The following is a 16,056-nucleotide window of genomic DNA, read 5'->3' as shown; positions in this document are numbered from 1 at the left end:
ACTTATCAATCATATTCCATTTTAATTCATTTCAATAACAGTTAATTTCATTTATATCATATCAACTTACTATCCCTGATAGCTTTCACTATATACATATGATTTATATATCTCAAATCACATTTCAATTCATTAAGTGGCATCATATATCATCAATTCGAACTCCAATCATTTCATGAACCTTTGGTTCATATTTTCAATTTCATATCTAAATTTTCAATTCTCAATTCAATTTCTCGTTTCATTTCAATAGCTTGATCAATCAAATTTATTCGATTTATCTTTCACTTATTTACCCCTATTAACAAACCCGAACTTTAACGGATACACGGATTCCAACCCAAACACACCAGTACGACACATTGTGCCTAAAACGGTACATAGTACCTGATCAGTATACGACACATAAAGTGCCTAAAACGACACACGAGGTGCCTGATACGACACACGAGGTGCTTGAAATACAACACATAAAGTGCCTGATCGGTAAAGCTAGCAAATCCCGTACACTTCCAGATCCTATGGCATGCCAATTATATCCGACTCAGCTCGACTAGTTAATAGGGTATTTCATTCACTTTCTCAATTTAATAATTCTTTCATCAATATACTATTCTGATAATCACATTTATTCACCCATTTTCACAATTCATACAATTTCATTCAATTCAACAAATATATTTCAATTATTCACATTAATTCATAATTTAATACAATTCAATTCACTTGTCAATATCAAATATTCAAATATCACAATCTCATATATTCATATCAATTTCATCATATTTCCAATCAATATATTTTTCAATATAACATTCATTCAATATTCAAATTTTTACATAAATCATATATATTATATAATTCAATCAAAATAATTTCAATCAATATAAATTCAATAAATTCATCGCATACTAAAATCAATCCATTTCAATTGTAAAGTATCATAATTCAATCACTAACAATTGCCATATGTATTTAAATATAACAAATAATGACTAAATTCGGATTATAGAAATACAAACCGTATTTTCTCGAGCTAACTCCCTTTGTCTTTGCCATTTTTTTTTCCTTGCTTAGCCGAGGTTTTCTGAGACAACATTAGCTATGAGAATTAAAACAATTCATATTCGTTAATTCACTACTAATTTATATCTAATTAATACAATTTTTATTCAATTTCTACTTTAATTTCAATTTAATCTTAACTAGATTCACTTACTTTTTCTATCTCAATTCAAATTTTGTCCAAACTCATACTTAACTATTAAATTTCCAGCATATTTTCATAATTTCGAATTTATTTCCATTTAATCCCTAAAACTCAAAACTTATAGCTTAGTTTACGATTCAATCCTTTATTCAATTCCAATCAAAATTTCTATCAAATAAACCCCAATTCCATCATTTTATTCAACATGAACCATACTTAGTAATCTAATGACTTTCAAAATTTCCACTTAAAACAAGTAGTATTTATCTCTAGGATTCCAAAAACTCAAAAATCATAAGAAAATGAGCTAAATTGACTTACCTATTAAACTTCCAAGCTTCAAACCTTTAATTTTCTCTTTTTCTTTCTTCCTTCCCCTGTTTCGTTCCACATTCTGTTTCTTTTCATTCTATTTATTTCCTTTATTTCCTTTTTATTTACTTTACTTTTAATAATAATATATAATATACTTACATAATAAGCAAACATATATGCGTATTACAAGTATATGTATATCATTGGTACACATATAAATTATTTTTACCACACTCTTGTCTTATTTTTATTCATTTTATAATATAATATCAATTTAAATAATAATAACAATAACAATAATAATTAAATATAAAACTATAATAAATAATATTAATAATTTAATATATATTTTAACACATAATTGCCATTTTGGTCCTCTTCATTTTCTTTTAATCTACAATTCAACTTTCATTCTTTATTCAATTTAGTCATTTTTCCTAATTACTCTTAATTAAACTAAATTCACTTAATTAAAACTCTAATTAATCACTCGATTAATTTCATAAATATTTTTTAATAAATATTTTCTAATCCATTTTTCAGAAACAGTGACCTAAAAATACACTAATAACCTTAATGTGACAGCCCAAAATTGACCCTAGTCGGGAAGTGGTTTCGGGACCACAAAACCGAGTCGTAAAAATAATTGATTTCCATATTCTATGCTTATTATGTGTGTACATGAGTATGTGGAAGTTTCATTCTCCAATTTTGCCAATTGCATGAGAAATTATTAAATAGGGATTGATATGAGACATGGTGAAAATATGATAGGCTAATTTAAAATGGTCTATTAATGCATGTTGTGAAAATGATGGGTTTGCATGTCAAATTACCCAAAATTTGAGCTAGTGGTTGGCCATGCTATGGGTGGAAACATGTTGGGAACATGTTGGCCTAGTGAGGTATGTAGGAAAAAAATAAAATAAGGGGCATGGGCATAAAATAATGAAAAGGAGTATGATGAATACAAAAAAAAAATGTGTGTAGTTGTTTCCCCCCCCCCATTGCCGTGAGCTAAAGAAAAGAAAGGAGAAAATTTTTGTTCATCCTTTCTCATCTTCATTTAGCCGAAACTAGAAAGAAAAAAACAAAGAAAAAAAAATGCTCATCCTTTGGTTCATCCTTGGCCAAAAATTTTAAGGAGGAAGGAAGAAGAAAGGTTGAAGAGGTTCGGCCATGCATGTAGCTAGGCTAAGGTATGTTTGATGATGTTCCATGAGATGCATGCATGTTTTAGTTGTTAGCTTGAGTTCTACCTAGCCCATGGTCTAAATCTTGCTATGTGATGGAAATGACACTCGGCCACGGATGCATCATTCTTGGTTGATGTTTGATGTTGTGGTGATGAGGCATGAGGATGAGTTAAGATTCGGCCTAGGTGGAGTTTGTGTTAATGCCATTGCATGCTAAATATGAAGCTTGTTAATGATGCATGTGATGGTGGCTTGATGATTCTTGAACCTCCTTTTTAGCATTTTTGAGTGAGCACATATGTGCATTGGTTGCTAAATGGAGAAGAATCGGCTAGCAAGTTGTGTGCTAAGGCCGAATATAACTTTTGCATGTTAATGAGCAATGCATGTGTTAAATTGATGGAAAGGGAGAGGATGCTTTACTAGTGTGTATATGTGTGTATTAGCCAAGTTTTGAACTTGAAACAAAAGGGTGTTTAGTCAATACAAGTGACCATACTTGTAGAATGTATTAAGTGTTGAAATCGGCCCCAAAATAGACATGCATATTCGGCCAAGGGGGAAAAATTAGCTAAAATGTTGAGTTTGATTCATGATTCCGTACATATGTGACTTTAATGTCTAATGTATAAATATGGGCTAAGTGCCTTGTGTTCCTCTTTTCGATGCTCAAATGATTAAATCAATTTATTTGTTTAATTAAGCTCAAGAGCAAAGGGGAACTAAATCCGATAAAGGGAAGGAAAAAGTGGTCGAATAGCTATCGGAATCGTTCGACAACACCTGAGGTAAGTTCTTGAGTAAAAGAGCTTAAATTATGATGTGATTAGATCATGTTTTGAGCAAATTAAAATCATGCTCTTTGTGTGGCTATTGAGCCGAATTTGCAAGAATGATAAATGTCTTGTGTTTGAGTTTTGCTAACGAAAATGAAATACGAATGAGCCATGATTTATTGTTAAATGTGCATGGTTATTTGAATGCTGTCCGGGCTAAGTCCCGAAGGCTTGTGCTAAGTGACAATATCCGGACTAAGATCCGAAGGCATTTGTGCGAGATACTAATTCCGGGCTAAGCCCGAAGGCATTTGTGCGAGTTACTAAATCCGGGTTAAGTCCCGAAGGCATTTGTGCGAGTTACTAAATCCGGGTTAAGTCCCGAAGGCATTTGTGCGAATTACTATAACCGGGCTATGTCCCGAAGGCATTTGAACGAGGAGCTATATCCGGTTAAATTCCGAAGGTACGTGATTTGGGAATGAATGAACTTGCTGTAAAATTCCAGTTAATACTCTCGAAACATCCCAACATTGAGGTATGTTTCGTATGTGCTTGAATTTAGTTGAGCCCTTACAAATAAGTATTCGCTCAGTTGATAAACGAGCTACCGGCCTTTGGCTGAGTTGATCTTTTGTGTATGTACATAAGGGTTGATAATGTGAAGCAAGTACGATATCGTAAATTTGTGCATATGAAATTATCCGTTTAGCTATATGAATGCTATACTTTTGTTGTGCTGGAATTCCTTGCTCAAAACTTACTAAGCATAAATTGCTTACTCCGTTTCATTGCTCCTCTGTTTTATAGATTTGGTTCTCCAGCTATCGGACTCGGGATCTTGAAGTCAAAGTCGCCCACACTATCAAAGCCCCCTTTTTGGTACAATTTTGGTTGAACTTCGAAATGGCATGTATAGGACTACCCGTTTGTTGTGGGTCGTGGACCCTTTGGACTTGTATAAATTTTGGATAGCCATGCGAAAATGGCTTATATGTGTTTCAGTATAATGTTATAATTATTTGGTGTGGATATGCTTGACAAGGATTGGCCACGGGGATGGTTAATCACTTTCATAAATTGTGCTATTTATGCAAAAAGGGCTAGTTGAATCATGGAAACCATGAAATAGGTAAAGTCTACCTTAAAGGCAGATGCTGACAGCAGCAGTGATGTAGATTTGGAAAATCACTAAAAATAGTAGGAATGGAATTAAATAGTGAATAAATTATGTAAACAAACCTTGATGAATCTACTTTCGTAGGAAAGTAACGAAACAATCATACGCACAGTATGTTAAGAGATATTCAGGTTCTCGTGAGACAGGGCCAGAACGGTTTCTGGATTCCCTGTTCCGACTTTGGAAATTCATTATAAATTAAACAGAGATAATTAGGAGTCATACCATATATGGATAGATTCCTCTCTGAGTCTAGTTTCTATAGAAACAAACGGCATCAGTATTGGAGCCCTGTACAAGGAGATATCCAAGTCGTAATGCGCAAAGGTCAGGGTAGTCAATCACTGTAACATGGGAGACTTTGACTAATAAACTATACTAATTGGCCTGACCAAAAATTCTAGAAAAAAATATGTAGATGGGCATATGAGTCTAGTTTCAGGGAAAAATCACGAAACTGATTTTCGAGTTGTGAAACTCAAGATATGATTTTTAAAGCGACTAGTACGCAGATTGGCAGTGTCTGAGAAATATTTTTATAAGGGGTTTAAAGTCTGTTAACACCTCGTGTTCGACTCCGGTGTCGGTCTCGGGTTCGGGGTGTTACACTTAAAGTTCGGGTCGTTGCATAAACTTAAAAGACCTTATCTATTTGGTTTTAATTACCACTGGTTACCATTATCAATATTATATTATTATATTAGTTTATATTTTCTTTGTGCATTATTAAATTGTTATTTTTAAAAATAAATACCAAATAATAATATATTAATTTAATCAAATAATTATAAAAAAACCTCAAATATCACAAATTTATGGTTAATCACGGAGTAAGTGTGAGCGTTTGATTAAATCGAGTGAAAAAATTTCGAATTAATAATCACTAATTAGGTGTGATCTATTGTTGCAACCAAGTTTCTTCACTACTTGATTTCGTCGCCGGATGTTTTTTTTTTTCCGTATAATTATAAATGTTTTCATTTGTTTTACAATTTAAGGCTAATCATGTTTAAGTCGAGGTAGTATTCATGTAAAATTCTCTCAACAATGATGATTTCAAAAATCAAACTCAATGCAAATATCTGTAGAAGAAATTCACTTCCGCTCCTTCGAAATGCCTCTCAACAATAACCTATATCATTGCTCTATATTTTCATCCATCATCAATCACCATCAATTGGTAAAATGATAAATTTAGTCTTTAATATTTATATTTTTTGTCAATTTAGTCATATTCTTTTTTTAACTAAGTTTAATCTTCAACATTTTAAACAGAATCAAATTTGACCATTGACCTTTCAAAAAGAACCAAATTACTATTTTTTAACATAAATAATGACTATAACATTAAAATTTTAAACATGAAAGCTCATATGACACTACATGTATACTTCATGCTATTTTTTTGAATTTTAAATTTATTTTTATTTTTTGAATATTTTTTAATTTTAAAATTATTTGTTGATGTGATTATATTTAAGACAAATAATGTCATGTTAGAATGAAGGACATGTGAACTACCATGCTGATTGTCATGCCAATATTGTTTAAAAAAAATTAACGCTTTAGGTAGAATTTCTATTAAATAAAAATAATTTGACTCTTTTTTAAATATTGAGGGTTAAATATAGTTAAAAAATGAATAAAATGACTAAATTGATAAAAGATATAAATATTAAAGACTAAATTTATTATTATTGATTTAAATTTTGATTTGTATGTTTTAAATATGCCCAAGTGAGATCTCGGGCTTACCATTGATACAGTAAGGACTCAATTATAACAATTTGAACTTTTAGAACTAATTTAGAATATTGGCTATAATTTCTGGACGTCTAATGCTATAAACCCTAAATTTTCACAGTCATCTATCCTTCTAGAAGAGTCCTGAGCCGCTCCAAAGAATCAAACAATTCGAGTCGCAGCCAGTTCGTCGTAAGCTCATTCTATTCAACTCTCACTATTCAAAAAATTAAAATTAAAATGGGGAAATCGGAAGTAAAAGGAACGGTGACGTCGCTGTCTTCAATGTTCCCGGCGGAGGAGACTCAGAAGGCGGCGAAGATGGTGGAGGAGAAGTTATCGGAGAAGCAGAACGAAATGAATCAATTAAAAGAATTCATCGCCGATAACACTTCCCTCATCAACCTCGTTCAAAAACTCCCCGACGAACTCCACCACGATATCATGGCAAGAATTTCAAATTTACGATCAATCAGTTTCACTCTATTTATACATAACAGTAAAAAAGCAAAAAATAAAAAAGGTTTCTTAGGCTTTTTTTTTCAGGTTCCGTTTGGGAAAGCGGCGTTTTTTCCTGGTCGTTTGATTCATACGAATGAGTTTCTGGTATAGCTTTTGCGTTACGCGCTAAATTAGGAGTTTATTCTAATATTTGACAAGTTTAGGGTTTAAGGTTTTAATTAGGAATAAAAAATCATTGTTGTAGGTTTTACTGGGAGAAAGTTATTATACTGAAAGAACAGCTAAACAAACTGTTGAAATCCTAAAGAGGAGAGGGAAATCATTGGAGTCTAAAGTGGACGCATTGAAGGCCGTAATGCAGGATCTTAAAGCTGAGGCTTCTTTTTTTGATTCCACTGCTTCTGAAGCTGCTGTAAGCTTCCCCCAATTTTCTACTTTGTGTTGTTTATTCCTTAAACATTAGTATTCATTAGACATTAGTTAAATTGGGCATTAGTATGCTCACTTTTTCTTGTGTGCGCCTAGTCTTTACCTGTTACTATGATTTTATTGTTACAGGAGGGTCTTGTGGAGATTAGAGAGTATGAGGAGGATAATTCTACCAAATGGGCGTCTCAATCAGGCAGGTTAACCTGTCTTTTTCTCTCATTTTTGTTCACTATCGGGTATTGGAACTTTGTAGTCGACTTGTTTTAGTAAGGATGATACTCTTGCAAACAGATTCTGGATTATGTTTTATGTGAACTTCGTATGCTGGTTGCTTGCAATATCTCTTTTAACATGTTGCATAATATCTTGTTCGTTCTTCTTTTGTTAGAACTTCTTTTGTCGAGGTACTTGTTATTATGCAGCCTAATTATCTTAACTGATTGTGATGAAATGATTATTGGTTATTTTAATGAAGTTGAGGAATTTAAGTTAGACAAAATGTTTTCTTTTCAGGTTCACTGGAACTTGAAACTCCTAGTGTGGCTGAAGCAGACAATAAAATGGGTGCATCTGAGGATGATGATTATGCTCGTATAATGTCAAGGTTGGAAGAACTTGAGAAAGAAGAACTTGCAGCTGAAGATAATGAGGAGAATCTTGAAGATGAAGATGAAGATGCTAATGCAGTTGAAAGTGACAGCAATGAAGATGAATTGACTAAAGCTGCTGAAGGTGATGGTGATGAAGATGAGCTGACTAAACCTGCTTTTCATAGAAAAAAGGATGAAGGTTACAGTTATCTTGATCATGGTCAAAGATATTCAGAGGTAATGTTGGGACTTGGTGCTTTTTACTTGTTAATACAATTATATGTTGAATGTGTCACTTATGAAATAGCTGTATCAGTCTCCAAGGAAACAACTACAGCAGTTCAACGATAAAGAACCAATTGAAGAGATGTCCAATAAATATAAGCATCAAGATTTAACTAATCAGTTCGCTGTAAGTGATTAAATCTTTGTATGCCTTCTTTGTCTTTTAGCCTTTCTTTGATAATCCTTCTAACTTATTGATAAATGAATCCTGAAGTCTGATTTCTGTATATCTGAAATGCAGTCTACTGGATTGACAGAGGAACCTGTTACCAAAGGTAACTATTATGGTTATGTTTCTGACTTATGCATGTGGTCAATCATGTAAACTCAAGGAGGGGAAAGATATTATGTTATCTACTGATATATGTGAATATCATTTCGAGTTTGATTTATAGATGAGGCAATTCCTTTATTTTATCTTATTCAGGTGAAATTTCACATGGTCGAATCATACAAGAAGACACAAAAACTTTAAGTCCTTCCATAAATGCCTCTGCTCCTTTCGAGAAGGTAAGTTTGAAGCAGAACCATCATAATGAAATAAGGTAGCTGTAGCTTATATTTGAGCTCTGCTCTTTGGGAGAAGGAAAAATAGAGAAAACCAACATGATATCATTCATGTTATTTCAGAATAGATCTTGGGATAACATCAATGACCTTATATCGAGCCTTGTCCTCTCTATATTGTATTAACAAATGCAAGATCACCAATGAGAGAGCTGCTAACCATCTTTTTTAACTCCAATTTTGTGTTACAGAAATCTGTCCAGACCTCAAAATCAGAATTTGATAGTTCCAAGGTATGCTACCTCTACCATGCTGGTTACTTTGATTAATCATTAGGGCATGATGCATGTTGTTTATGTGCCTTTATCCATCATGATTTATTGGCTATATGTGCAGGCTTTTACGGGTTCTATAGTTGAGCATACTCAGAATTTGGATAAAAGTTCAGTGGGAACAAATACGACTTCATTACAGGTATTGTGCTTACGCATCTTTGCGAGTATATAGCAAATAAGTTGCATATTTACTGCTTTGAATACTTAGTACAATATTAATGTCCTTTGCAGTCATCTGGTTCGCAGCCTTCGAAGCCGGTGTCTAGATTCAAAATGCAAAGGAAGTAGATTGAGCATTGTATGACAAAAATAGTATAAAAAATGAGACATTTCAGTATGGTATAATCTGATGAAACCATAACTAAATGCTGATCCTAATTGTGGGGTTGAAGTTTTGTTCGAATGGATTATAGGGAGAGTTGTCATTCTTTTTTTTTTTTTTTCCAACTCCTTTTCATGGTTTGTGCAATTATAGCTAAGGCTGTGGTAAGCACATGTAGTAGTGGTTGTTACAATTTGGCATATCATATTCTCCACTCTTCACTTATTATTAACTTTGCTATAACTTCTTTATGAGACTCTGATTCTATAGAATTCATACACATAATCTCACTTTGAGTATAAGTAGTCATAGGTCAATTCAGTGCTCAAGTCTTGCAAGTTTTGCTTTGTAAATGATTAATTTTAAATTTATTTAAGTCTAGTTTTGTTTATACTGAGATATTAACATGGAACATTATGTATGATCAACAATTATAACTAAAACATTTGAATTTTTAATAGATTTAAGTTAGATGTCTAGTTTTATTTATTTTTAAATTTAATAATAAAAAGATAAATATAAATAAGCAACTAAATAGCTATTGATTTTTTAAATGAAAAAGGGGTAATTTTCTCACCCTTTTTTCCAAAAATTAAGTTGCTATAACCCTGTTTATCTTTAATTTTCTATTTAATGATTTGGTTGCTGAAACTATTAAGTTGGTTTCTTTTTAAAGAAAATTATTTAAACTAATAATATCACCAATTCATTTAAATATTAGATATGAATAATAATTTTTTAAAGAATAATCTGTGAATCTAAGGTTAATACATGTTTAAGTATTATTGTCAGGTGTTAATTGTATTAAAACTTAATTAATTATAATGAAAACTTTTTAATTGGATTAAAATTAAGAGTGGGGTATAAATTTAAGTTTCCCCAATTTTTTTTAAAATATGTTTAAATTTGTAATATCTTAATTTAATCATATAATCAAGTATCTTTGCAGAAACATCATTAAAAAAAATTATATTTAATTTTTGTTGTAGCATTCTATAATCATAAAAATTTTAAATTGTTAGTAATTTGTATTAATGAGCTTTAATATACAAATATTGAAATATTCTAGCATTTATATCATGTCACTCAATATAATTATCAATACTTAGTATTTAATCTTACATGATTTATTGATATTATGCTTATGAAACACCTCTTCTTATGATAACATGTATTTTGAATGAAAGTAAATTATATTTAAACTTAAATTCTCTTTTCAAAATTATAAATTTATAATTAACACATTTTAGTGTACTCTCTTATAAGAAAAATTATCGCATTTTCAAATATACAGAATAGGAAAATTTTTAATTTTACTATAATTATCAAAATTTTTAGTTTTAGAATTAAAAGAAAATGATGTGATGTTTTGAGTGTTATACTTCAACTTACAATTCATTAACATAATATATTCTCAAATTCAAACATTTTATTTTATGTGAAGGAAAACGTCTTTGTGTAAATCAAAAATTCAAACTACGTGTACTTTAGGGTTAAACAAAATAGAACTTGCAATGAGGTATGTTATCATACAATAATGGTTTTAAGCCTTAATTAATATCCAAAATTTCGTAGTATATACGAGGTTTGAAAGTAGGGAGAAAAGCAATTTTAGTGGATTCATCCTCCCATCCTACATCTTTCCACCATCCCTTATCTCCTTCAATGACCAGCCTCTGTCCTTTTGCACTATTGGAGTTTAGTGGGAGCTTCTTCAACATTGGGCATCCGAGAATTATGATTTTCTCCAGCTGTGGGAAAGGCAGAGCATGATGGTATATAGTCTTTAGTTTGGGCAGCTGAAATAGATACAACATCCCGAGCTTAGAAAATAAGTTTGAATTTCCTTTTAGCTCAGCGACTTCACCAAGTTTTTCTTCACTGATGATTTCTTCTAAACCTTTGCATTCCAATATAACTAGTCCTTCCAAATGTGGAGCAAAAGTTACCCAACTCACATCCCTCAAATGATTGCATTTGACTAGGATTACAGATCGAAGGCTATGGAAGCATCCTGCACCTTCAATTATGTTACGTTCGATCTTCACTTTCTCTAGATCCATACACCTCGAGACTTTTAAAGTACATAGATGCTGCAGTTTTGCTAAAGCCATAATATTCAATGATCTAGAATCTCTGAAATACTCAAGGCATACATGTTCAATGGCACAACTAAAGAACTTGTTGAACCTCGAAGCTTTTTCCAACTCCGAAGCGCTTCTAAAACTAAGAGTCAACACATTCAAATATTTTAAATGCTCCATTTCCTCCAAAACCAATAAACATCCACAGCCACATCCCACCATTTTCAGTACTTGCAACTTGGAGAATCTGGATATCAATTGTTGTGGGATCAGTTCTAGATCGCGTGTCCACTCCAGATTCAAATATTTCAGCTTTGCTAGGGTCTTCAATTCGACTGGCAACTTTCTTATTCTTGTAAATGACAAATCGAGATGTTCTAGTGAAACCAACTTTGCAATTCCAACCGGCAATTCTTCCAAATGCCTATTATCGGACAAGTCCAGAACCCTTAGCATCGGCAAAGAAATAAAGAAATCATTCATGATTACCTTCAAATCATTCCTGCCAAGAAACAAGGTTTGGAGATTGGGACATTCCAATATCTCAGTTAGATTTTCAATTTGATTATCCATCAGCGACATTCTTGTTACCTCTTCCCACTTTTTAGCTTTCGGTTGTTCCTTTAACCGAACACCTGATTTTACAAAAAACCTCTCGTTCTCAGATTCACCAGCAATCCACAAAGCCATGTCACGAATCACATCGTGCATCTTTAAAAAATCATTATTAGGTCTTTTCTCCAATAAGCATGCGTCAATAAGAGAACCTATAATGAAATGTCCCTGGTTTCTGGCACTGCTCAAATTGGTATGTTCGTCCAAAAGTCCTTCCCCGATCCAACAAGCTACTAGTTTGTCTTTTTTGATGTAATAATCTTCTGGATATAAAGAACAATACAAGAAACAAGATCTGAACATTTCATCAGGTAAACAGTCATAACTGAATTTTAACTTGGGATACATCTCTTTCCCTACCCCTGGCAACACAGAGGCTGTTGATTGCCTTAAAACTTCAATAGCATATTCCCATTCTTGAGGGGACTTCTTGGATGCCATGGCTCGCCCAATTGTAATGAGAGCGAGAGGTAGCCCTGCACACTCTTCAGCCACCGCTTTAGCTAACTTGCGAATATCTGGATGCATTTGAAGGGTTTCTGACCCAACCTTCTCCTCGAACAGTTTCAAAGCTTTTTCTGGTGGTAAACATTCCACTCTGATATCCATGTTCGGTTGCATTTGACAACACACGTCACGACTACGAGTTGTGAAAATGACTTTAGAGCCATTTTCTTGTGTTGGAAGAGTTACCCCAGCTCTTGTGAGATCAAACCGTTCCCATAAATCATCCAACAATAATGCAAACTTCTTTTTACATAATACCTGGAAGATGTCTTCAGCTTTCTCTTCAATAGATTTCCAACCTTCATTAGAAAGGCCTATTCTTTTGGCAATTTGATCCTGGACTCTCTCAATTGGCCGATCTTGTGATGCAACTGCCCAAATGACATGGTAATCATGGGTAGTATCATGGAATTTGTTATTGATTTGGTTTAGGAGGGTTGTCTTGCCAACCCCTCCTAAGCCATATATGCCAATAATTCCCACTTGTTCCTTTTGAAGGCAGCTCCAAACCTTGTTGAAATTCAACTCTAAACCCACAGTTGGCTCACTAGGTCTTTCAGTTGCTGAAGGAAGTGGTGGCTTGCTGGCCACATCACTGAAATCTCTTTTCTGCTTCTGGTCTTTCACCTCTTGGAGTATTCTGGCGATTTGCTTGCCGAACTTGTGGGTAGACCTGGGATGGCTGGAACAACAACCTCCCATACATAACTTTTCAACATGCTGAGGACTTTGGACAATTAGTTGATCAGCGTCGTTTATCAAAGTTTCAGCCCTCGAAAGCCAAAGATCAACTTGGTCTAGCCGCTTAAGCTGCTGCTCATCTTCAGCAATTCTGACCTTGCTCATCAGATCACTCCTGATCGCCTTCAATTCTTCCACTTCATTTTTTAAAGTGTGGAGGTTATTTTCGAGGTTGCATATATAACTTGCCTGTCCAGTAGCACAATTCCAGCAACAGGTAATGATGGTATCGAGTGAAAGTTCGATTGAGAAGATATTACCCATACCTGGTTTTGATTTTAGAAGAGTGAGTTCAACAATTTCAGGAAATAGAAGCAAGGAATAAATGAAAGAAGCTGTTGGGGTTTTGACAGAAAACTAAGGAGAATTGAAGCAAAGAAAACGGATGCAAAGAGAATTGAACAAGATGAAAACTGAAAAGTCAGATTTCATATCAAATTTCATTAAGTCAAAACATAAAACTTACAAGGCAGTTACCTAAAGTATAACTGCTCCCACTAATTACTTGACCAAAAACATAGCTTAAATTACATACAAAATAAAGCTGACTTATCAGCTATTACATCACTTTGAACATCATTCAAATCAGCAAGTAATCTAACTTTAAAGACAAATTACAAAAGAAATAAAACTAGTTACATATAAACAAAATGTTGCTGCTGTACTGGTTGAGCTTCAATGCTTCTCTGCTGTTGCATTGCAGGCCAAAGTTCAACAGAAGCTTATGGAGTTATATGAAAGATTGAGAATATAAAGAGGGGAAATTCGCAGGTAAACTGAGAGAAGCTGTTGGAAGTTCAGATGATGCCAGAACAATAAAAATATAAAAGAATAAAAAGATGATAGTGAATATGATGAAAACCTGTGTAGATGTGAAAATGATTGAGTTGATTTCTTAACATTAATACAATATAGGGTGTTTTACCTATATAATATAAAATAATAAAAAAATACAAAAATGGTACTAAGCCCAAGTTATTGACGGAAATGGTATGGGCAGGGTGGTGCCGCCTATGGCAGAGGCGTGACCACCCTGCCACCTGACACAAACAGTTGAAAATAGTAAAAAAAATTGAATCTGAAAAAAAATGAAAAAAATAATAAAATACTAGTCTTCCCTCTGTCAGAGGCGGCACTGGTCTTGCCTCTGCCATATATGTAAAGTTGGTGTAAAGTTGGTTTATTATCAAAATCAACTTCCATAATAAAAATTATTGAGATAAAAGGAAGCTCAATTATACAGATCCCATAAAAAATGAAAAAGAAAGAGCAAGACGAGCATGTTGGATAGAAACAACTTCCTAATCATTCATCAAACACAAATATAAAAAAGCAATAATTGAAAGCTCCAACAGCTTTCCAAACGGATGTTTTTCCCTGCTTTAGCTATTACATTATCAACATTAAAATCAGATCAGGGGTCAACCTAAAATTTTTTTTAGGTGCTGATATGAAATTTTAATTTTTACCATAGTAAAAAATGAAATTTCACCATTTAAATTGTTTATATCTTTATAATTTTTAAAGGATTAAATCAAAATTTTATTATTTTTAGGAGGTTAAAGTGTAATTTTACCTTTATTAATTTAAAATTATTTAAAAAATTAAAGGATCTAAATGAAAATTTTTTCATTTTAGGGGGATCGGGCCCCTGCCAACCCTTGATTAAAACGATAACCAATCAAAGATATAATCTTTATATACCAAAGAATTAATTTATTCACTCGAATCCAATCTTCAATAGCTAAGGGTTGGCTTCAATATGGACCATAAAATCTTCAATATAGTAGCACATTAACGGGTACAAGATTTTCTTAATTAAATTGCTAACTCAAATAATACAAGTAATTAAATTGCCTCGGTGGCAGCTTGCAATCAGCATTGTAGAGTGCCACTCAGCTTCAATCTTCACATCTAGCCTCAAAACATTATCTATTTGGAACGCCCTGTATGGTATTGACAGTGGCTATTCTCGATTTTTGTTGAAACCTCAATCTTTGCGTTTTGGGTACACACTTGGTACGATTTCAATATTAAGACGACCCTAAGCCTTTTGAAACCTAAAAACAGAGTACCCAACATTGAAATTAGCAATTAACCCACAAATCCCACAAATCTCTCTAAAAAAAAAAGATAATATGACACAAATCCCTTAATTCTCTCCACTAATGTAGAGATTCGAGCACAAGACCTTCAACACACCAACTCCCTTACTACTCAAACCAATAGACTCATTCTGTTATAATTTAACAAAGAATTTTATAAAAGCCCACTGAACAAGAGTAAGGCTTGGATAAAAAATTAACAAAAGTAAGACTTAAACCCAAGACCTCTCACACATACACAGAATACTTAGCAACTAAAGCAAATACATAGTTGTATTAGATTTTCACAGAAGTAAAAATATAATATTTAGGGCGTTACAGCTATAGCAATTCATGTGTAAGACCATAGTTAAACTATGGCACAAGGAAAAACGATGTATTCATATCTGTAAACTGTTCTCAGATTCAGAAAGACGAGGTAAGTGTATTCTTCGATATTCAAATAATTCAAACAGCTCAGTGATAAAATGATCAATCCATATCTAATTGCTGACCCTAATTGTCATTTAAATATACAGAACTGCAAACTAAAACAACTTTTATAAGAAAAATTCTAATTTTACTGTTATTATAAAAACTTTTATATATAAAATAAAAAGAAAATTATATGATGTCTTAAGAGTTATACTTCAAATTAACATAATACACTCTCAA

At 32.8% G+C, this 16,056-nt stretch overlaps 2 protein-coding genes across 2 annotated transcripts; one reads left to right on the top strand and one right to left on the bottom strand.

Moving 5' to 3' along the window:
- Nucleotides 1-6,575: 6,575 nt before the first annotated feature.
- On the top strand, nt 6,576-9,601 carry LOC107960115 (RNA polymerase II subunit 5-mediating protein homolog). The gene is made up of 11 exons (XM_016896335.2): nt 6,576-6,867; nt 6,967-7,026; nt 7,127-7,294; nt 7,441-7,504; nt 7,825-8,138; nt 8,218-8,313; nt 8,428-8,461; nt 8,614-8,696; nt 8,945-8,986; nt 9,090-9,167; nt 9,260-9,601. Exons 1-11 carry the CDS (start codon nt 6,661-6,663, stop codon nt 9,314-9,316), a joined length of 1,203 nt encoding a protein of 400 aa, XP_016751824.1. The 5' UTR covers nt 6,576-6,660; the 3' UTR covers nt 9,317-9,601.
- A 1,157-nt stretch (nt 9,602-10,758) lies between these two features.
- On the bottom strand, nt 10,759-14,647 carry LOC107960114 (disease resistance protein SUMM2). The gene is made up of 2 exons (XM_041117572.1): nt 13,937-14,647; nt 10,759-13,563 (listed from the first exon to the last, which is right to left on the bottom strand). Exon 2 carries the CDS (start codon nt 13,559-13,561, stop codon nt 10,901-10,903), a length of 2,661 nt encoding a protein of 886 aa, XP_040973506.1. The 5' UTR covers nt 13,562-13,563; nt 13,937-14,647; the 3' UTR covers nt 10,759-10,900.
- Nucleotides 14,648-16,056: the final 1,409 nt, after the last annotated feature.

The sequence above is a fragment of the Gossypium hirsutum genome, chromosome A01 (genome assembly GCF_007990345.1).
Source record: "Gossypium hirsutum isolate 1008001.06 chromosome A01, Gossypium_hirsutum_v2.1, whole genome shotgun sequence".
Classification (NCBI taxonomy): Eukaryota; Viridiplantae; Streptophyta; class Magnoliopsida; order Malvales; family Malvaceae; genus Gossypium; species Gossypium hirsutum.
Note: the sequence above shows the minus strand (reverse complement) of the source record. Positions and strands in the feature narration are given on the sequence as shown.